The sequence below is a fragment of the Pristis pectinata genome, chromosome 8 (assembly GCF_009764475.1).
Source record: "Pristis pectinata isolate sPriPec2 chromosome 8, sPriPec2.1.pri, whole genome shotgun sequence".
Classification (NCBI taxonomy): domain Eukaryota; kingdom Metazoa; phylum Chordata; class Chondrichthyes; order Rhinopristiformes; family Pristidae; genus Pristis; species Pristis pectinata.
In genome coordinates, this window is record NC_067412.1 from 17,850,991 (window position 1) to 17,871,667 (window position 20,677).

Genomic DNA, 20,677 nt, shown 5'->3' on the forward strand with positions numbered 1-20,677 from the left:
GCATTCACCCTATCTATGCCCCTCATGATTTTATACACCTCTATAAGATCACCTCTCAGTTTCCTATGCTCCAAGGAATAAAGCCCAAGCCTGTCCAACCTCTCCCTATAATTCAGTCCCTCAATCCCTCAACTGCACCATAACCTCCCAACTTTTAGACTCAATGCCCTCACTGATGAGGACCAGCGTTCTCCAGGGCCTGACCAGGTATATCCAAGAATGCACTGGGACGCTAGAGAAGAAATTGTGGGAGCCCTGGCTAGGATATTTGTAACATTGTTAGCCATTGGTGAGGTGCCAGTGGACTGGAGGGTAGCGAATGCTGTGCCTTTATTTAAGAAGGACAGCAAAGAGAAACCTGGGAACTTTTGACCAGTAAGTCTAACAACTGTGGTAGGTAAATTACTGGAGAGATTCTGAGGGATAAGATATACATGCATCCAGAAAGACAGGGGTTAATTAGGGATAGTCAGCATGGCTTTGTGTGTGGGAGATCACATCTTACGAACTTGATTGTTTTTTGATAATGTGACCAAGAAAGTCGATGAGGGCAGGACGGTAGACATAGCTTATATGAACTTCAGTAAGGCCTTTGATAAGGTTCCACATGGTAGGCTGCTCTGGAAGGTTAGATGGTATGGAATCCAGGGAGAGCTGGCAAATTGGTTACACAATTGACGGTAGAAAGTAGAGTGTGATGGTGGAAGGTTGTTTCTCAGATTGGAGGCCCGTTACTAGTGGTGTGCCTCAGGGGTCAGTGCAGGCCCATTGTTATTTACCATCTATATCAATGGTTTGGATCGGAATGTACAAGGCATGTTTACGAAAAATTACAGGGGGATCCTGATCAGCTGAGTAAGTGGGCCGAGGAATGGCAAATGGAGTTTGATTCGGATAAGTGTGAGGTGTTGCATTTTGCAAAGTCAAATCCAGGCCGGACCTTCACAGCGAAAGGCAGGGTCTTGGGGAGTGTTGCAGAACAGAGAGACCTTGGAGTACAAGTACATGGTTCCCTGGAGATTTGTCTATCTTTGAAAAAGACTATGACTATCTACCCTAATATCTGTGCCCTTCATAATTATATATAGTTCCATCAGTTATCAACTTGTTATTAAGAAAGGTTGCAAAAATAAACACAAACCTGTACACTGGTATCCCACTGAGTACTTCCCCACAGAGAACTGATCTGACAGTGGGGGGAGATGAAAGAAAATCAGGTAATTAAAACTTACCAGGTTAAAAAATACTTCTAGACTGCTTGTTGGGCATGGCCATCATGTTGTTTGTTTGCTTGGCCACTGAGAGCACACTATGTCATTGGTGCTGAGCCAATGAGAACACAGCATGTATTGACCCCTTTTGGGGGTGCTAAGTGAGTATCAGTGTCTGGCCATGAAAATGCTGGAGACGGGAATAGTTCACAAGATCAAAATAGTCTATTGGAAGAATGTGGTAGGAGCAAGTGTAAATGAATTTCACAAGTGAGATAATGGTAAAGAATGGCCAATCTATCATTAGACATTGACCTTGGTGGGCTAAGAGATCACCTGTGATCTTCAAAGAACGTGGCATTTTTGACCAGTAGATCCAGTGAAGTCAAGGGGACTCTATTGAAGACCTTAGAAGGATACTGCTTGTGTGGCCTTGTGTGTCAGGTAATTGAAGGATAAAGCAAGGCACATGAAAGAAAAATTCACAAAGGCTTAAGGACCATATGGGAAGACAGGAAAGGGGAGAAAAGATTGAAGACGATGTCACCCATGTCCATGAGGCTTCAGTGACCAAGGGTTTTGAGCTATTCATCAACTGTAACCTATTGTTAAGTGGAGAATTTTATACTGAATGAACAGTGAGTCATTTACTGGTCATTTTCTCTTGCTCAAGATCTGTCCCAGTTTCAGAGTCTTAACAGGAATAACTTTGTATTGGAACCCAAAAGATTCACAAAACTAGCTCCACAAGTCTGATGTCAAAATAGTCTGAGAATTAAATACCTGTATTGTAAACCTACAAACATGGACAAAACATTATCTGAATACTCCATATGGCTTTCCTGTTCATGGTATTCTTGTGAAACCCAAGGTATGCATTTATGTTTCCATATTTGTTTCATCCATGTCAGTATTATTTGACTGTTTTAATTGACAGAAATTAATCGTATTAATTTTTTTTGGGGGGGGGAGAGAAGACAATTTTTGTAAATAATCTTCTATCTCATCAGTCAAATTCACATACAAGTTAGCTAGGAAATTATTTGGCAGACTGGGCCCCCAAACTTCCAACAAATATTACTGAAGACAGCATAGGAGAAATACATTCTTTAAATCAAAGATGACTTGTGAACTATGTTTTGAAAAGAAAAACAGAATCATTTTTAATTCAAGGGATAACCGGCAAAGGAGGTGTTCTAATTTTAATCACTCACTGTTCAGAAAGAAGCCTGTCCTCCTCATTCTCTTTACTTTGATACATGTGCTCCCCATCCACATCTTCATCCTCTTCATCATCGTCATCGTCAATACTTTTCATATCTAGTTTCTTGTGACCAGCATCACCATTTACACATACATCCACAGTTTTCAAGATATTGTTGCTAAATTCTTCTCCATTAGAACTTGGTTTTCCATAAACATCTGGACTAAGTGCAGCTAAAATCACAGCTGAAGAAACAGATGAAGATTTTTCTGAATTTTCTTCAGAACTTTCTATTGTTACATCTGAATGTTTTACTCGCTCAGAGCACAGTTCCTCCTCTTCATTGTCACCATCAAAAGAAATTATATTTGGCACCATTTTCTTTTTCTTCTTTTCTCTTTTGCTTTTTCCATCTACCAGTGGGGAAAAATGCAATAATTCATTGTCACATTTTACCAGCGCATATTTGGTCTGTTAGTTTAACAAAAATTGACATTAGTTATTTTATATTTGAAAAGGCCGAGATCTGATTGCTGCAGGTGTTAAGAAACTAATCTAAAAATGTAATAAACAGGTGCAATGTTGGGTTAGATCATACTGTCAACTGGTAATTGAAAAAAATCTTCAAGCAAACAATAAACAATGTGACATCAGCCACAATGCAAGCCAGACTGTCCAGATTCCATAGTTCTACTCCCACAAATGTGAAGGGCTTATCTCCTTGTCTCTCTGCACCCCAGAGTCCAGTTACAATGTCTGTTGGTTGACAGGGTCTCAGGTCATGTTGAAGGAAGCCCGACCCCAAAACGACCCTGACAGCTGACAAAGCGAGGGGTTTAACTCTGCCAGCTGTGAAAATTGTCAGGGATTTTAGTAGTTTTAAAATATCTCTGACACTAAAGCATGAGGAAATTATTAAAATTCAAGTAAGTTATTAATAAAAAATGTTTATTTCAAATTACTAAACACACAAAAAAAAACTTTCTGGAATAAATAATTTAAAACATTAAACAAAAGTAATATCTTTTTTTAAAAAAAAGATTAGTAACCTAAGCTCCCCTTTGCTTCCTAAATATTTGCCCTACAATCGCAACTGGAATCACTGGAGTGTCAAACCCTGTGACAGGTCTGACCTGGCACAGGTTGCAAGAGGTGATTTTCCAGAATTATTCTGCAGAATCCCACCAAGACTGTCCCCCACCATTGAATTCCATGAGGAGTTCAGCAATGAAGTCAACTAGCAGATTCTGCCCATAACATTTATCACCAAGTCCCACACTTCTCCATTTCATAGCAGGCACTGAATTTGAGACTCACTTCAGTTTGAAAAGCTTAACACAAGGCAGTTCCAATTAGAAACACCAACAAAAGTTAGCACAATCCAGCACAATATTTTAATATGTTTAATGTATTTAAAACACAAGCACCTAATTCTTTACAGCTTTTTTTGTTTCAGAATGTGTGGTGGTACTATGCATTTTCCTCCCTAACTCCCATGGTGGGCTTTTAGCTTTTCCTATGCTGTTCTTGTCCCCTAATAGTTGCCCATGGTCAGTACACGGGCAGGTATTAATTTGCCTCAACCCAGATCTGGCTGACTGCTGTCAAGCACAAACTCTAAGGCCAGTAAAGGAATTACAATGTGAACCCTTTGGACAAAATAAACAACAGCTTCAGCAGCAGCTTGCATATATGTGGCAGAACATACTCCAAAAACAGCCCTATGAAACCAACTGTGACACCAAGCCACATAGGCAAATATTATGAGAAATGACTGAAGGTTTACTTTAAAGGCTAGGTTTTAAGAAAGATCTTAAGAAAGGTAAGATATAGAGAGGCAGAGAACTAGACCAAAAAAAAAATCCTTTTTTAAAAGATGACATATTTCTGTATTCTTCCAGCCTAGGTCTCATTTATTTGAAAAGATTCTGCCCAATTACTGTTCTTCCACAGATATATTAAACAGCTTGAGATCACAAACTAATTCATACATAACACATTGGTGGTATATTACCAAAAGGGAGGATGGATTTCTGAAGAAAACATTGTCCTCAGAAGAGTAACAACATTTAAAGTTAACCAACTATTGCATCACATAAGAAAACTAGGTTATACATGAATTGGAACTCTAGATACATGATTTGAAAATGTGTTTTACGTAAGTATACTAGACTGACACAAGATCAAGAGATAACTTTTACCTTGCATACTTTCAGCTCCAGAAAGCTCAAAGCAAAAAAAATGCTTTCTTCAACAAAACATAAGAACATTAAATCAGAGAAAAGTAAAAGTAGGCCCTTTTTTCCTTCTCTTCCATTCATAAGATCGTGACTGATCTTTTACTTCAATGCCACTCTCTTACAATATCCCCATATCCCTTGTTTAGCATAATATCGAAAAATATCTTAAAACTCAGCAACTGAGTTTCCATAGCCCTTTTGGATAGAGAATTCTTATCAGTTTGTGGGTGAAGAAATGTCTCATCTCAGCCCAAAATGGCTAATCGCTTATTTTGAAACAACAGCCAGGAGAAACAACATCTCTGTATCTATCCTGTCAAGTTCTATAAGTATTGTGTGTGATTCAATGGAATCAGCTCTCTTTCTTCTAAACTCCAGAGAGCAATGGCCCACATAGTTTAATCTCTCCTGATGTGGCAAACGCCAATCCCAGAAATCATAGAACCATAGAACAATACAGTACAATACAGGCCCTTCGGCCCACCATGTTGTGCCGACCTTCAAACCACCCCTAAGACTATCTAACCCCTTCCTCCCATATATCCCCCTATCTTAAATTCATCCATATGCTTATCTAACAATCTCTTGAACTTTCCCAATGTATCAGCCTCCACCATGACCCCTGGCAGCGCATTCCATGCACCAACCACTCTCTGGGTGAAAAACCTCCCTCTGACGTCTCCTTTGAACTTCCCACCCATTACCTTAAAGCCATGCCCTCTTGTATTGAGCATTGGTGCCATGAGAAAGAGGTGCTGGCTGTCCACTCTATCTATTCCTCTTAATATTTTGTATACCTCTATCATGTAAAGCCCTAGCTCCCTTAGTCTCTCGTCATAATCCATACTCCCTAATCCAGGCAGCATCCTGGTAAACCTCCTCTGCACCCTTTCCAACGCCTCCACATCCTTCCTATAATGAGGCGACCAGAACCGGACACAGTACTCCAGGTGTGGTCTAACCAGAGTTTTGTAAAGCTGCATCATTACTTCGCAGCTCTTAAACTCAATCCCACGATTTATGAAAGCTAACATCCCATAAGCTTTCTTAACTACCCTATCCACCTGTGTGGCAACTTTCAGTGATCTGTGGATATGAATCCCCAGATCCCTCTGCTCCTCTAAGCTGCCCAGAATCCTGCTATTTACCTTGTATTCCACCTTGGAGTTTGCCCTTCCAAAGTGTACCACCTCACACTTCTCCAGATTGAACTCCACCTGCCACTTGTCAGCCCATCTCTGCATCCTATCCATATCCCTCTGTAAGCTTCGACAGCCCTCCACACTGCCCACAACACCACTAATCTTTGTGTCATCTGCAAACTTGCTAACCCACCCTTCCTCCCCCTCATTTAAGTCATTAATAAATATCACAAAAAGTGGAGGTCCCAAAACCGATCCCTGTGGGACACCACTAGTCACAGCCCTCCAATCCGAATGCACTCCGTCCACCACAACCCTCTGCTTTCCACACGGCCAAGCATCTCTGGATCCCTTGGCCTCTGACCTTCTGAAGAAGCCTACCATGCGGAACCTTGTCAAACGCCTTACTAAAATCCATGTAGACCACATAGAACCATAAAACAATACAGCACAATACAGGCCCTTCAGCCCACCATGTTGAGCCGCCCTTCAAACCACACCTAAGACTATCTAACCCCTTCGTCCCACATATCCCTCTAACTTAAATTCCTCCATATGCTTATCTAACAATCTCTTGAACTTGTCCAATGTATCAGCCTCCACCACCCACCCAGGCTGCACTGCCCTCAATCTTCCTGGTAACCTCCTCAAAGAACCCTATCAGGCTTGTGAGGCAAGATCTTCCCTTCACAAATCCATGCTGGCTGTCCCTAATCAGTCCATGATTCTTTAAATGCTCATAGATCCGATCTCTAAGAATCCTTTCCAACAGCTTGCCCCCCACAGACGTAAGGTTCACCGGCCTGTAATTCCCTGGACTATTCCTACTACTTTTTTTGAACAAGGGGACAACATTCGCCACCCTCCAATCCTCCGATACCATCCCCGTGGACAACGAGGACTCAAAGATCCTAGCCAACGGTTCAGCCATCTCCTCCCTCACCTCACGAAGCAGCCTGGGGAATATTCCATCAGGCCCTGGGGACTTATCTGTCCTAATATCTTCTAACAGCTCCAACACATCCTCTCTCTTGATATCTACATACTCTAGAACATTACCCTTACCAACACTGTCCTCAGCATCATCAAGACTCCTCTCCTTGGTGAGCACCGAAGAGAAGTATTCACTGAGAACCTCACCCACTTCCACGGCTTCCAGGCACATCTTCCCACCTTTGTCTTTAATCGGACCTACCTTTACTCTAGCCATCCTTCTGCCCTTCACATGAGTAAAAAGCCTTGGGATTCTCCTTAACCCTACTCGCCAAAGCCTTTTCATGTCCCCTTCTCACTCTCCTCAGCCCCTTCTTAAGTTCCCTCCTTGCTACTCTATTCCTCACGAGCCCTGTCTGATCCTTGCTGCTTACACCTTACGTATGCTGCCTTCTTCTTCCTAACTAGTTGTTCCACCTCCCTTGTCACCCATGGTTCCTTCACCCTGCCATTCCTTCTCTGCCTCACCAGGACAAATTTATCCCGAACATCCTGCAATGGATCCCTGAACATCGACCACATCTCTATAGTACATTTCCCCTCAAAAATGTCACCCAAATTTACACTCTCTAGTTCTCACCTTATAGCCCCATAATTCACCTTTCCCCAATTAAATAATCAATTGGTGAATCTTCTATCACAAGTGGAGAGGCCCAGCTGTTACACGATCGTGAACAGATAATTCCAGGAAGACATCTTCACTCATGTACTCAAATCCTCTTGCAAAAAGAACCAAAATACCGCTTTTGCCTTCCCACTTGCTTGAGGTGCCTGCACTTCCAACTTCCATCGATTCAAGATTGTTCACGATTTCATGAAGGCTTGACTCAGTAGTAGTACTCTTATCAATGAAAGAACCTACCACTGGTTTCAAGTCTTTCTCCAAGACCTGAACAAATAATCACAATTTGAGATCAACTTCCATGTTGTTTTGCTACACTGAAGGAGATGCCATCTTTGGAACAGCATGTTAAGTTTTGGCCCTTTCAGCCGTTCTCAAATGATTTTGAAAGGTCCCATGATATAATTTGAATAGCAAAAGAGTACTGCAGGTATGCTGGCCAACATTTATCTTTCACCACCAAATAATAACAATCAAAAAATATAGTTAGTCTATTCGTGGGCCTATGTCATGAGCAGATTCAATGCTTCATTGACTGACATTACATTAACAGTACTTAAAATAATTTGTTGGCTGTGAAACACAGACATCCTGAGAACATCAAAATTATTTTACAGATGTACATCTTTTTTTTGCTTCTAAATCACAAGCCGCTTGATGGGAATGAATTATAATTTTATTCAACTGAAAGAAGAATTCATCAAGTAGTATTCCAAACACTTCTTTAAAAAAAGGCAACAATATCTATATACACATATAATGATGCTCAAGATGTTCCCCTCTCTTAAGTAATACTTATCTAATAACTAATTAAAATTCAATATTAAACTGATGTGCCACCTCACAACTTATGTATTTTAGTAATCATGCTACTTACCTTGGTTTACAGTTTTAGACAGAACTGGCAGTCGGTCAGATTCAGGCTCAGGTCGCATGAAACTTGGCACAGCAGATACTGTTGAGATTTCTTTCAGCAGTGTGCTAACCCCCTGGGTGGATTCCTTTAACAGGCACGTGACATTTTGTGTTGATTCTTTCAATAAGTTTGCAACTGCAGATACAGGCTTGTTAGGTCCATTCAAATCCTGGTTGTCAATGTTGATTGCAAAGAGGATTGAATTTAACCCTTTAAATGAAGTTAATAGATTTACAAAAATAATTTCCTTTTGAGTTTAATTAATTCCTTTTAAAGAAAATAGCACTTTCAGTACAAATCATTAAACAACTTCCAGGTGAAGCCAATTATGTCCGATACATTAGAGCTGCAGTTCTTTTCATTCATTGAAGGTCGTTGTTTAGCTGCTTAAGTAGTGAACATGATGTACACAGCCCCTGCCCTTTTTACAACAAATTTAACACTAACATAGGCATTGGTGAAGAAAAGGTTCACAGTCTGATCTAGAAATACAATAAATGCAGGCCACTCCTCTCTTGGAAACCTGCCTAATACAATTAACAAACTTTTTCTTGAAATGCAAATAATAGCAACAGCCAATCTAATATTGTAAAACCATACCAATTTAGATTACTCTATATAAATATCTTAACCTTTCTGGTCTGAAGGGGGATGCACGCTGGAAATGCTGTCAATTTTTTTGCAAAGCAAACTAATTATACATTTTGAACATTATTCAAGCAGAAAAATAAGAATCTTCCTCTGCCCTTGTTTTGACCACGATGAGCTTGCTACACATTATAAATCTGATGTATCCATGAAAGATAAATTATAGATTATACATCATTAATTGGAAGACTTTTATTCTTTCATACAATCTGCATTTGAAAGACATGGGTGGCATGGTGCCACAGCTGGTAGAGCTGCTGCCTCACAATTCCAGCAACCCAAGTTCAATCTTGACCTTTGGTGCTGTCTGTGTGGAATTTGCACGTTCTCACTGTGACCACAAGGATTTCCTCCAGGCACTGTGGTTTACTTGCATGTCCCTAAATACACGAGGATTGGTAGGTTAATTGGCCATTGTAAATTGCCACTAGTGTGTATGAGTGGTACAATCTGGAGGAGAATGTGGGGAGAATAGGAAAAAAGGGATTACTGTAGAATTAGTGTAAAAGTGGATGGTTGATGGTCAGTGGGCCTGTTTCCACACTACATCTCTGTGACTATGATGATAACATCCAGAAACTAAACTAGAAAATAAAGGAAAACAGTTAATTTTACAAGTCTTAGTGTCAAAATGAACATAAAAATTAATATGATTCATTTAGAAAATAAACATTGGATATTTTCCTCATTTACTCAGACACTACTCCCTGAATTAGTAAAAGATTAAAAACACAGGTAACAAAAGAACATGAGAAAATAAGAGCTGGTATAGGCTACTCAGCAGTTCAAGCCTGTCCTGTCATTCATTATGATTATGGCTGATCTGCTCCAGGCCTCATCTCCTCTTCTGTGCCAGTTCCACAAAGCCCTCAATTCCCTGACTTTTCAAAAATTTATCAACGAGTTAGTAGATCATCCAGTGAGTTAGTTAGATAAATTTATGTATTAGGTAGCAAAATCATCCAACCAAAACAGGAAATTTCAACTTACAATGGCTACTTTATATTTCTACTAAAAATTGACACTAGAGTATGATTATTCTGTGGGATTGTTAAAGTCTCAACACCAAAGAAACTCACCCCAAGACAGCAGAAGCATGTTTGATCAGCACCCTACTTGTAGTCTTCATCAATTTCACATGTCAAAGTCCTGAGCATAATGAATTTTATGTGCTGTCAGAATTCTATGCAACCAGTGTGTGCTTTTAAGCTTCCAGCTGCACGTCCACCCTCACCAACAGAAGTCAGTATAGAATTGGAGCCTCCTATTTTGCTCAATTCCAATATCATCCCAGTGGCTTTCAAAACAATATGGTCATGTGCATTCAAGTGACTCCTCTGCTGACCTTCAAATAAGCATCTTGAAAGTAGCCCAACTCTGAGTAATAATAACCGAGGCTGTTAACTTTCAGATGGTAGGCCATCACATAATAGTTCTGAGCTATTCAAAAATCCATCAATATGCTTTCTATCATTTTAACAGTTTTCTCCATCACTAAATGCAATAAATGGCTTCACTGACAACATCAGACGTTGAAGGACATTTCTCAAAATTTGGTTCAGTGCCAGGAGTTATGGGAAAGAAATCATCTTTGAGTTTAAGTTTGCTTTTGACAATGTCGCACAATGAATGTGGGAAACAATTTAGTGGAATGAGGAGCATGTAACATGAACAAGAAATTTCTCCTTAATGCTACCCGAATCTAAAGAATTAAATAAATATAAAATTAGCTTCCAAATCTCAATAACTTCTTTGGTCGATGCCGGATTAGTTTTGGTATCCAAACATGATAACTAAGTTTGCAAATTAGCAAGGAAGAGTGCTCTGATCAAACCATTCCACAAACAGACTGACAGGAAGTGGAAGCTGACAGTCATATTGTTGAGCACCAGAACATTTTTTTTTAATCATTTCAGTGCACCATTTTCTTAACCAAGAAAGTGCCGAGACTAATGAGGTTTAATAAAGCTGAAATATCGAGTGCTGCAACACAGGTGAATCATTTCAACCAAGCCCAATCATATTCATGCCAATTACAAGATAATTCATTCAACAGTTTAATGGAAAAATTGTGTTCAAGAGCAAAACGTTAATTTCTGTTAAACCTAGGCGCTGGATATGTTCACAATAGATCCTCAGAAACAAAGACTCATATTTTCAGTGCTCAACTCCCTTCATAAAAATTCTAGCTCCACCAATGTAATAACTGAACCTTACTTCAAGCAAATTCTCATTAAAGCTAATTCAATGTTTCCCAACTACCCAAACAGAACCAAGCTCAGGGAATGAAGCAGAAATTAGGCAATTACACTGTTACCCTAATTTCACAAAATTAAGTTCCTTACAAATACAAAATTTTAGAGTCAGTCCTATAGTTGTCAACAGTCAACTATACTGCAGAGAATGTTACGACATGCTCATGTCCCACTGAATTCTGTGAAAGCATTTACTTCTGCAGGACACATGCAATGGTTTTGGTTTTAAATGAAAATTAGGTCAAATTGCAAAACATAAAGAACAAAACCCTTAAAAATAAATCCTTCAATCACATATATTGAAACAGAGTTTAGTTTATTCAGGTACCTTTGGCACTGGTCCCAATCTTAAGACAAAATGTTTTATATAAACTAGCAATTTTTGTGAAAGCACACTCAATTTTTCCATGTTACATATAAACACTATACTCCGCACCTGGGCCTCTTAAGATCCACAGGCAATTTCTATCCAATCAACTCCTAAACCTAATCCTGGATCCTCTCAAGTAGGATTGATGGGCTAAGATTATGGACTGAAAGGAAAAATGATGAGTAGAATTAGTTTTCAAATTAGTTATAATAGGTACAATGGGAAGTGAATGAAACCCGCATGAAATAAATGCCCATGTGAATATTCATTGCGATAAAATCTTTATCTGTTTTTAAAATTCACATCAAGGATTTTTTTTAAACGACTATTCTGCAGCCACTGACATGGCCTGTTAACGTTTGCATATAAAGACCTTTATCTTTTAAGCAACCTGCACAAAATCAGAATGCATTACATGCAAAGCAATTTTATTTTCCCATGTGAATATCAACTAAGCACAGCTATCAAAAATGAAATCTGCTTTTGAAACTGTAATTTTGCAACCTTACCTGCTGCCATGGTAGGAAGCATGCTTGCACGTTCTTCATCCCTCATAAAGGACCAATCTTCATAGAAGACGCTAAAAATCACACAGGTGAAAACAAGAGTAATTTATATGTTCATAAAATATATCAAGTCAAAATAAATTTGAATGATAAACTAATCAGTTTTCAGCATCTTTTCAGACTTCATCTGAAATTTTGACTCCCATGACTACTTAATCTTTCGATAAACCATTCAAAATGCTCTTTAACACTGAGAAAATACTTTGCACAGCTGAGAATGATTATGCTTCATTCCCTGCTGAGCTTGTTTCTGTCTGACTAACATAGATATTATAAATGTGCAAGAAAGTGAATATTCCAGAAATAGATAATTAGTTGTTATCGAAAATGCACATTTAATACCATTACCAAATTTCAAAATACCTTACGAAAATACATCAGTCGCTGTATTGCATATCAAGTTGCTGAACAAATACAAGTCTGACTTTCAACCTATGATCTTCACCTGAATGAGAGCGTATGAGCTGAAATATGATAAGAGCAGTGTGGGGTGGTATGAGGGGCAGTAAAACAACATCAACCCAGTTTTATCAATACAGTGCAAGTGGAGTAAGAGGATCTATAGAGACTTGGAACCACCAATTTACAGTGAACAGGTACAAAGTGGAAGTTTAAGAAGTTTATCTTTTAAAGGATCTTCTTCAATAGGCATAAAACAGTAGATCAATGACATCATATCTGCAAGAATTGTTCGAAGCTGTTGATTCCAGACACCAGACTCCTGAAACACACTATTCTGAACTCTGCCATGGGAAGAGATTGATGGATATGCTCAGAGGGTCTTTGAACAAATGCAATATCCCCACCGACTCAAATGCTCAAAATGGAGAAGGAGCATTCAAAATGGCATCAGCTATGTCAGGTCCACACATCTGGAGCATTAGGAAGCACTGCACAAGCAGAAAAAGGTGAGCATCATGTCACAAACTACCTTGCTCCACCAGGCACCTCCTGCCCCTTAAATTTATAAAAACTTTATTTATACAGCACGGTACAGGCCCTTCCAGCCCAACAAGCCCGTGCCGCCCAATTACACCGATGTTAACCTACTGACCTGTACATCTTTAGAATGTGGGAGGAAACCGGAGCACCCTGAGGAAACGCACGCAGTCACAGGGAGAGCGTACGAACTCCTTACAGACAGTGAAGAGAATTGAACCCCGATCGCTGGCTCCTCCTGCAGAAGAGTCTACAGTTCCGACACTGGCCTCATCAGCCACCTGAACCCACAAATCTGGAGTGGAAGCAAGTCACTCAATCCCGAGGGACTGCCAAACATGACTAAAAAAAGCTCCTTAATTACAGAGTAAAGGGGGAAAAAGTAAAGCACATTGACATGTGCAGCTTCTACATTACTTTCTAAGTTAGCATAGTCAGGTTAAAATACAGAAAGCTCAATAAGCAGCAAATGAATGAGTATACAAATGACCAATTAATTTGATTCTGGCATTGTTTATTGAAGTAAGAGCACTGACCCAGAAAATAGCTCCCTCTCAATTCTTTAATTGTCATTGATCTAAAACTGCAACCTGACCGAAATTGGGAGAGTTCATCGAGCTGACTCTCTGTATTCAGGGTCCTCCTTCTAAGAGAGGGCCACCAGTCCTCAGGTGGCAGAACCTGAAACCCCACCCCCAGAATGCCTTTATTGGTCTCTGCTGTCCAAGGCTTTTGACTTGTATTTAAATACATTTGGTAATTGAAAACATTGAAAAACATTTCACATTGTCTTAAATAACTGAAAACAAATAAAATTTAAAAAGTAGAAAAATAAGTTTAATTAAAATACTATAAATTATAAAATATTAACATTAAGATAAAGTAAAGTGAAAAGAAAGTAAAAAAACTCCTATGTTTTGCTTCAATTTTCACTTAAATGAATGGGTTATTACCTGGGACTTCTACGGCATGAATGTTATTTGTCTGCTCATACCTCAATGTTACCAAGGTCTTGCTTCCTAGAGGCACAGATTGCTTCTTTTTCTAAGCAATAGCGAAAAGAATTGAACATAGTGTAATCTGCAAACTTTGACCCTACGATGGAAGCAGCTGAAGATAGGCTCAGAACACTTGAATCATGGCAGCCATGGCTGGAATAAAGCTGATGGACTCGATGCAGCCCCTTGGCTCAGCCTATCAGTGCTTCAATGCTGAACTCGGTGACAAGACCATTGGCAAGCTGGAGGTCAGAAACACTGGTCCACAAGAAAGACATGACCTGTGGCTCTCAACCAAACCCCCAATCAGAATATAATCTAAAATGTCTAAGTCATGGTGGGAATGAAACTGACAACTTTCTAATTCAGTGATAAGAATTCTACAAATTGTAAGAAGTGACATAATGATCAAATTTAAGGAAAAATGCTCATCTTACAATCAACAAAATTTCTCCAGCACGTTACCTTAGCTGGTTCCCATCACCAAGAAGCATATGCATGTATCGCTCGAGTGAATGCTCATTCAATGCAGATCGGAGCCAAGCCCTGCCCCGACCAATATCTGTGGTGATATTCTTTAAAGAGTAGTATCGTTGTAGCTCATGTTTGTTCAGATGCTCTCTTACATAATACCAAAAAACAGGCTCTGCAAAGTAAAAGAACGTAACATTTACGATAATCAAGTATGATAAAAATAAACATATTTTCAACACATATCTGGCTGTTCACTTCAGCATGCGTATATACAAAAACTTTGCTCAGAACTTGTGATGCATAAAAGTCACAGTGCATGTTTGCAACAGGTTTAAAAGGAAAGACAATTTTATTCCACACACACATCCCGTGCATTGTCTGAATACAGCTTTGATTCACAGGTGGATTTGAATTTGAGAGATACATCTTCAAACTTCCTTTACCCACACAGATTTAGAAGGTATAACTCTAACTCTATCTTGTTTCAATCAAATAATCAATCTGAAGCCAGAAAAATATGGACAGGTCAGAGACTCCACGAAAGGACAACAAAAGAAAGTTATAGAATTATACAGCACAGAAACAGGCCCTTCACCCCACTCATCCTTGTCAACCAAGATGCCCATCTAAAATAGTCCCATTTGCCCACATTTGACCCATATCCCTCTGAACCTTTCTTATCCACATACCTGTCCAAGTGTCTTTTAAATATTGTTAGTGGACCTGCCTCAACCACTTTCCCTGGCAGCTCATTCCATATGCACACCTCCCTCTTGTGTGAAGAAGTTGCCCCTCAGGTCCCTTTAAATCTTTCCCCTCTCACCTTAAGCCTTTGTCCTCTGGTTTTTGATTCCCTTTCACTAAGAAAAGACTGTGTGTTTTAACCTTATCCATACCCCTCATATTATACACCTTGATAAGGTCACCTCTCAGTCTCCTACACTCCAAGGAATGAAGTTCTAGCCTGCCCAACCTCTCTCTATAACTCAGGCCCTCAAGTCCTGGCAACATTCTTGTAAATCTTATTTGTACTCTTTCCAACTTAATTATGTATTTCCTATAACAGGGTAACCAAAACTGAAAACAATACACCATGTGTGGCCTCAACAACGCCTTGTACAACTGCAACATGATGTTCCAACTCCTATATGCAATGCCCAGAATGAGAAGGCCAGCATGCCAAATGCCTTCTTCACCACCCTGTCCACTTGTGATGCCACTTTCAGGGAACTATCGACTTGTACTCATAGGTCCCTCTGCTCTACAACATTCTTTTGGGCTCTACCATTCACTGTGAAAGTTCTACCCTGGTTTGACTTCCCAAAATGCATCACCTAGCACTAATCTGAATTGAACACCATTTGCCATTTCTTAGCCCACATCCAGCTGATCAAGATCCTCCTGTAACTTTTGATAACCTTCCTCACTGTCCACAATACCACCTACTTTAGTGTCATCTGCAAACTTACAAAACATGCCTTGTACATCTCATCCAAATAGTTGATATAAATGATGAACAACAATGGTCCCAGCACCAAACCCAGTGGAACACCAGTAGGAACAGGCCTCCACTCCAAAAAAATCTTCCACCATCACTCTCTGCTTCCTACCATCAAGCCAATTATGTATCCAATTATTTAGCTCTCCCAGGATCTCATGCGATCTCACCTTCCATACTAACCCACCATGCGGGACATGCGCCTTGCTAAAGTCCATATAGACAATGTCCACTGCCCTGACCTCATCAAACCTCTTGATTACCTCTTCAAAAAAAAAACTCTAACATCACCCATCAGGACATTTATGCCAGATTATGTACACATTGAAGTTTATGCAATAAATAGATTCAGCAGTCATCTTCAGAAGAGAACTGTACTTGGAAAGAAATCGTAGGGTAGAAAGAGCACAGAAACGGGACTCACAAAATTGCTCTTCAAATGAGCTGACAGGATGTGATGGACAAAATGACTTCATCCTTTGCTGAACCATGATAGGTTTTCGTATAGAGGTTCCAGAAAGAAGGACTAACTAATATGACTAAATATTCTTTCAGGCCTTCTTAAAATTCTATCTAAGTTTGGTGGTTCTTCTTAAATTGTGCCTTACTCATGATGATTAGAAAGAATATGAACATGCCACATCTGGATTCCCAATTATTTGCATGTGGCTGGTGGCTAACATACTTGATAACAGCAAGATAAGCAAAGATACTATTGGCCCACATCTTCAAGTTCAATAGGTGGGCGAAGTCAAAATGAGGTTGAATGATGCAAAAGGAGAAAAATAATGTATTCTCTCACAGGAACACAATGAAGTACAAGAGTGTAATTATCTACTATTTGAAAAAAAGTGCTCTGCTCCAGAACACAAATGGCTCTGTTTAAAATGCCTGCTTTTTTTTTTAAAAAATACTGCCTGCAGATCAACCATTGTCCTGAGTATATCAGCACTTTTTGTCAGCCATCCCAGGACCTATACTGTTAAAGCGTCAATATCCATTACATCAAGTTCCTTTGATCCACTTGAAAGAACATGATTTAATATACAAGTAACAGTTTTGCTTAAAATTATAATAGCAGCTTATAAAAAAAGACACTGCACCTAGTAGTTTATCAAGAATGAATAAATAATGCTGCTGAGCATATCTTTGGCGACACATAATTAAATACATCTTCCTGCAACTATGGTGTTATAAGCTCAAGAAAGTAGGAAACCAAGATTAATTTTGGTCATTCAGATTTCTGTTTCACATCTTTGACAAGATAACATTTACATAAAGTCCATAAAGCATAAATAAGCTGCTTCCTGATGGCAAAGCGTAACTAAGCCATACAAATTAATAAGTCCCAAGATAAATTCTTAATTTGTGCTGAGTTAGTTGTTGGTGGAGATGCTACCATTGCCCTAAAGTGTTTCTTCAAAAATCGTAAATGATCACTGCTCTTGAAGATTATTCCATGACCTGCATGTGAATGCTAGTTGATTACAACCTTGCCCCATCATGAATGGAAAACCTAACATAGAATATGAACAATAGCCAACAGTCGTGTGAGTAACTGACACCTGAGAATCATAGTCAAGGAAGTGAAACTAACAGGATACAAATGGAGAGAAGAGATTTATCCAAGGAAAACAAGCAAATTGCTTAAATCACTCCCAGTGATTTAGTGGAACAAACACCAGTGAAGAACTTCTGAAAAATTAATTGCATAGTCATGACACATTTATAACAACACTATTACATTAACAAAGATTTTCTATGAAGTCATGGCATGAGTGATACAGGCTGTAAGTTATGACATTCCAAAATTGTCCTGAAGCTCTCTGTCCTGCTCCTTAGTGAATCCTACCAGTAAAGCAAAAGAGGAAAAGCTCTGCCTCCTATACAGTCATTAAGCATCCTATTTATTGGATTCACACTTTATTGGATTGTCAATTCAATTGAATCAAAGCACTGCTGGTAACCTGATAGCAACATGGTTGATTACTCTTGATTTGTTTAGTGATATAAAAAAAAGATGCCTTGTGGCTGACCTTTGTCAATGTGTTTGGCTAATTGAAAAATAACCAGCTTTCAAACAAACTAGATGGCCAAAAAGCTTCCTGTTAAATGAAACTGGATTTTTAGAAGTAATTTCATATTGACATTGATCCCATGATACCTGATCCAACAGCAAAGTCAATCACTAATTTTAACAGAGAACAATGAATCCAAAAGGAATGTGGTTTCTGAATTCATATTAACATTCAATTCAATGGGAGCAATCCAGTGGAACACGATGAGAAAATTGGCAAAGCAACAAGACTTAAGTATGCACTTCGATCAACCAGAATAGTCAGTGGTTTAATATTCCAATTTGGAATTTCTGAATTGGAATAATTTTTGATTGGATAACGAAGGTCAATAATCAGATTGTGCTGACTCTGAATACCCACCAATCCACCATGGAATATTCCAATGAGCTGAACAGCAGATTTTGGCAGAAATTTGCCAGTGGAGGATCAGGATACACAACGATTGAATTTATGGCACTCGGAGACAGTTGAATTATTGCAGGAAATTCTGGCAAAATTACTATCAAGCAGAGATCAGGAACTTTCTAAATATAATTTGGATAAAAATCTTTGAGTTACCATAACTTTTGCATGTGTTTCAAGTGAACAAATTACACAAAATAATAGTTAGCCAGAATATTTTTAAAAAACAAGCACAGCAAATACAATAATTTAATTTTATGTAGGGTGTTTTCAAAGAATCTTAAATTATTTTTTCCCACTGAGACCTTTTTTTACGTCAGTTTTATTGTTGTGGAGTGTTAATCAACTATATTGAACATTACAATCCACAAACCCTTTCCCAGAATATATACTGGGAAAATTTACCATACATTGAATTATGCAAACAGAATTAAAACAAAGACCATTATCAGCAAAAGTTTCCCTGGAGTGCCCAAGATTTGGAAGAGTTTTATATCACACAGGAAAAAACTGCCATAGCAACTAGAATCAACAATTGATTTAACAGAAGTTCATGAAAAAGGAACTTGTTAAAAAAAATTAAAATGGTTCTTTGACAAGATCACCAAGGGAGAGCAAACTAACAGGCCTAGCAGAAAGTTTCTATTTGTATTTCAGAACCCAAAGTTCCATTGGAGGATTATTAATAAAAGCAATCCTGAATCTGAGCATTCTACACAAGAAAAATCCCTCTAAGATTATATCTTGGCAATAAAATTTCTAAAGTGGAAGTTTCCCCAACTGGAATTTATAGTTCCCAGATTAAAAACTGAAAAACTTTCTGACTGGGATAAAAACAGCACAACATGAAGGACAAATAAATTAAGGTCACATCTTGGGAAGAAAAGCCATTTTGACCTGACTTTAAAACTTCTGGTCAAATCAGTTCTTCACCCGGTACCCTGACCAGAAAAACGTTATGAAAATAGAGCGGATATAGAAAGTCACAGCAAAGTATGGTATCTCACCACAGCAGACCGTTTACTCAATAGAAATAGATAATGCTTCAAGTCACCCAAAATAGTTTGCAAAATCTGAAGCACTCACCAAATATAGATAACCTGAAACGACTGCAGATGTTAAGATATCTTTATTAGTCACATGTACATTGAAACACAGTGAAATGCATCTTTTGCGTAGAATGTTCTGGGGGCAGCCTGCAAGTGTCACCGTGCTTCTGGTGCCAACATAGCACGCCCACAACTTCCTAACCCTTGTCTTTGGAATGTGGCAGGAAACCGGAGCACCCGGGGGAAACCCACGCAGACATGGGGAGAACATACAAACTCCTCACAGACAGCGGCCGAATTGAACCCGAGTTGCTGACGCAGTAATAGCGTTACGCTAACCGCTACACTGCCGTGCCTGCCCCAAAACTACCGTTCAAACAACCAATAAACTCTTACTTATAGGCAGTGACCTTTCACTTGTAGGATCTATATTTAACTCAAGCCCAGACTGCTGGGATTCAAGTCTATTATTAGTACTTTATGGTAAAGCTTGGGAAGTCATAATCCAAGTCCTTAGTTGGCCAAGCTTTACCAAAACCTCCTTAACACCATGTTTACTGCCTGTCTCAATGTGAGGAGACCGCAGGTTGACTTGTATAGGAATTGTGAAAATACTGTTTCATTGGTGCAGCAAGGAATTGCCTGATGAGACACACTGCAGAGTGGAAGGACTGCCTGTGCTGGATGTTGGTCATGATCAGCAATATCAGGTACTCACACTTCAACTAAAAAGCTCTATCAAAAACTTAATTTTCCAACAGAATCATCCATCATCTTGATGAGAATAAAGTAATACTGCCAAGCATTTTTCCAAATATTACCATTCAATTAAGTTGCATTAAAACATTCTTCTGAACAAACAGGATAAACAAAGAAGGAAACGGAGAAATTTTCACACTCTCTTTTCTTCTTCTTAGGCAGGTTTCAGCACTGAGGATAATTTACTTCCACTCTTGTTCTGAGACAACTGATGAGACCAATGTGGGAGCCACAGATTCTTCCACTGTGCGGAAAGGAAGCACCTGACAAGACAGGTAGGTGGGTAGCTTGTGAGGTGTTGCATTCCTTCCCC

General features: G+C 39.1%; 1 protein-coding gene across 2 annotated transcripts in view; it reads right to left on the reverse strand.

Annotated features, from left to right (window-relative positions):
- Positions 1–20,677, reverse strand: part of snx29 (sorting nexin 29) — a 423,313-nt gene that overhangs the window by 370,450 nt on the left and 32,186 nt on the right. For both annotated transcript variants that reach the window (XM_052021671.1, XM_052021672.1), the window contains exons 5-8: positions 14,570–14,750; positions 12,111–12,181; positions 8,290–8,538; positions 2,426–2,828 (exon numbers count right to left, since the gene is read on the reverse strand). In XM_052021671.1, the coding sequence (XP_051877631.1) occupies positions 2,426–2,828; positions 8,290–8,538; positions 12,111–12,181; positions 14,570–14,750 (904 nt within the window). The remainder of the gene's footprint in view (positions 1–2,425; positions 2,829–8,289; positions 8,539–12,110; positions 12,182–14,569; positions 14,751–20,677) is intronic.